The following is a 2,979-nucleotide window of genomic DNA, read 5'->3' on the forward strand; positions in this document are numbered from 1 at the left end:
TTTATTCGCTGTCTTCCCAATGTAAAAAAGTAATTTGTTTTTTCACCCTCACGAAAATACTTCTGAAACTGTAAGGGCAATTATTTTAGAGATAAATATCCCGCGTTGTCTTCAAGGCAAAAACTTTGCATAACCACGGGTAAACGAGACTTTATCAGCTAGATTTGACATTCGTGTTAAAAATGTTTTGTCGCACGCTATTACGCTAATTATTTTCATACCCCGAGGCTTATGAATATATTGTGCTTTAGTCTTCTTACAAGACGGTGGCGTTCCTCGTAACCGGATTTCTTTATTTCCCCATTTAAATTACGTTTATTGTAGTGACATCCCTGGCTTGTTGGCCCCGTAGCTTAATGACCAAACAGTTTGACTCTCCGTTTGCATCTTGTGGAACCGTCAATTGTTTCAAACAGTGCACCCATTATTTCATGATTGGAGAATTCCCACGAGATCCGGTGTCAATTTCCATGTGAAAGATGAACATGTCATAACGCCCAAAGAATCACACCTGCCTTAGATATTGTTTATCTGCACGAGTCAATCGACTCCGTTAAAACCGTTTTAGCCGAACCGGTCAAGTCGTTTAGGAGTGATCTTGGAAGTCAAACGTCGGATTAACAAAACACGAACTAACTTCAAGATGATTAACGCAAGCTTAGGAAATTCCACTGAATGGAGCTATCATATAAATCTTTCCTGCTTCTACCTCACTCGATTTCTTGTTTATTCTCAAGGTTCAATGAGAATAACTTTCATCATCAATTGTGCGCTGAATGCCATTTTATCCGTGACGGCTGTCGCTGGAAATACATCCATCCTCTGGGCGTTAACTAAATGCTCATCCTCGCTTCGTCCTCCTTCGAAAGCTCTTCTATTCAGCCTAGCACTGTCCGATCTCGCCGTTGGGGCGCTCGTACAGCCACTTTACGTCATGTACAAAGCCGCCGAAATAAACGACAACTTTGGCCTGTTCTGTATCGCTGGAGTTGGATTCCACTTGTCTGCCAATGTGTTTTCAGCCGTTTCCTTTTTAACTGTAACTGCCATTGCATTGGATAGACTCTTAGCGTTGTATTTGCAGCAGAGTTACAATGCGACGATTTCTCTGAGGCGCGCTACCATTGTGTTACTCCTGTTATGGTCATCTACAAGCGTATGGGTTGTCACATGGTTCGAGAACATCAGGATTTACCAAGTCTTCAATATCACAATGGTGTGCGTATGCCTGATTATCTGCGCATCGGCCTACATAACGCTTCAGATTCGCCTTTACAAGCTACAGACTGTGATTGCATCTCGACTGCAGATTCAGGACAATGACCCTAAAGTTAATATTACAGTTAACGTACACACGCCGCATTTACAGCTGTATCGAAGATCTGTGACTACCATGTTTTATATTTACCTTTTGTTAATTCTCTGTTATGCTCCCTATTTGTCTATGTTTTTTGTTATACAATTCACGGGCAGAAATTCAACAAAAATTGCGGCCTTGAGTTTTTCAATGACAATTTTGTTTGCCAACGCGTCAATCAATCCATTTCTATACTGTTGGCGAATTCAAGAAATCCGTCACGAAATTGTAACCGCAATTTCCAGAATTTTTCGTCGAAAATAATCGTTAGTTGTATATACATATAAATCGGGCTTCAACCTGGAAGCAATTTTAAGATAGAGTTCGGGTCATAATATTTCTTAAAAGGAACAAATGGCGTAAAAAACAATTAGTTTAAAATAATATGAATATTTTAATTAACATCCTGCAGCGATTACGAGTTAATAACTTTCTTAGCTGTGACTTGACGACAGTTTTTAGCCTCAAAATAAATGTTGTTAATAATTTATTGTCATTAATCGGTTCATTTCTTTATATGCCAAGTAACAGTTTTCTGTGGACTTCATCAGTTTGACTTTCGAATCTAATCAGGTGACATTTTATTTCAGAGCTCTCGTAGGTTTACTGTAACAACTTCAGTGAAACCATTTTTTGTAAAATAATATTTGTGGCTTTTTCAGCGTAGTAAAATGATCCAAGCTAAGTACATAGTTATTAAACTCTCCTTTCAAACTTTTGAATGCAAATTTAAGGTGTGTTCTTATTCTAGTAATCACTTGTCAAGTGCGGTTTTGATGCGCTTCGTTTTCCCATGCATAAAAACCATCTGCACGTTGTAAGCGTTTTAGTGTCTATTTTCGCTTTATATTTTCAGTCCGGGTCGTCACGAGTCACAGCAACTGACATGCAATAAACTGTCTCATGAGATGCTTGTTAATCAACGTCTTCTTGTTCTAAACACACAGACTTTGCTGTAAATTAATGCTCCGAGAAAAACTTTCTTAAATGGAGGACTATGGGTAATCTACTTATCTGATTTGCAACAGTGCCAATATCATCGGATAATCGTAAACATTTTGCACGACATTCGGTTACGTTATTCTCTTTATATAGTAGAAGTGGATTGTAAAAAGAAACTTTGGTCTTGTATTTTTTATCTTTATGCTTTCATTATTAATCAAACAACATAAATGTTACGAAATGGTTCGTACTAATTCATTGCATTGAGTACAGATTAATCGATTAATATTCAAACTCATTAAAATGCAACGCCATTTTTTTTTTCTGCCTGTATTTTGTTCTGCGTACACGGGCATAAAACTTGTGCAAAACCATAAACATAAACCACAAGAGAGATAATACAAGAATAGGTAGGTGAAATAATAGGAGACGCAGCTGGCGTCTCCGGTAAGTAGCTTGAACAATTTGTTGGTCCTTACCCTAGCTTCGAGGGTTTTGTTTTTCTCCAACTTCCCCTGCTTTTCTCCCGCGGCAAAAACCAACTATCTAAAGGCTAATTAGATCTTCGTACTGTGGCTCGTTACAGCTCATCGCAGCTCTTCCGGGTCGGTGGGTGAATAAGTTACATTGTAGCTTATACATACGAGATAAACTGAATTGCCTGTTTGCAATGTGAACGA

At 38.3% G+C, this 2,979-nt stretch overlaps 1 protein-coding gene across 1 annotated transcript; it reads left to right on the forward strand.

Annotated features, from left to right (window-relative positions):
- The first annotated feature begins 211 nt into the window (after positions 1-211).
- LOC110060931 (uncharacterized) lies at positions 212-2,623 on the forward strand. The gene has a single exon (XM_020767738.2). It carries the CDS (start codon positions 644-646, stop codon positions 1,619-1,621), a length of 978 nt encoding a protein of 325 aa, XP_020623397.1. The 5' UTR covers positions 212-643; the 3' UTR covers positions 1,622-2,623.
- The last annotated feature ends 356 nt before the right edge of the window (positions 2,624-2,979 follow it).

This window comes from Orbicella faveolata, unplaced genomic scaffold (genome assembly GCF_042242905.1).
Source record: "Orbicella faveolata isolate gen_17 unplaced genomic scaffold, um_ofav_v1 contig_24, whole genome shotgun sequence".
Taxonomy (NCBI): domain Eukaryota; kingdom Metazoa; phylum Cnidaria; class Anthozoa; order Scleractinia; family Merulinidae; genus Orbicella; species Orbicella faveolata.

Excerpts from the sequence above, each read along its gene's own strand:
- LOC110060931 (XM_020767738.2), top strand. The coding sequence starts at position 644 with ATGATTAACGCAAGCTTAGGAAATTCCACTGAATGGAGCTATCATATA.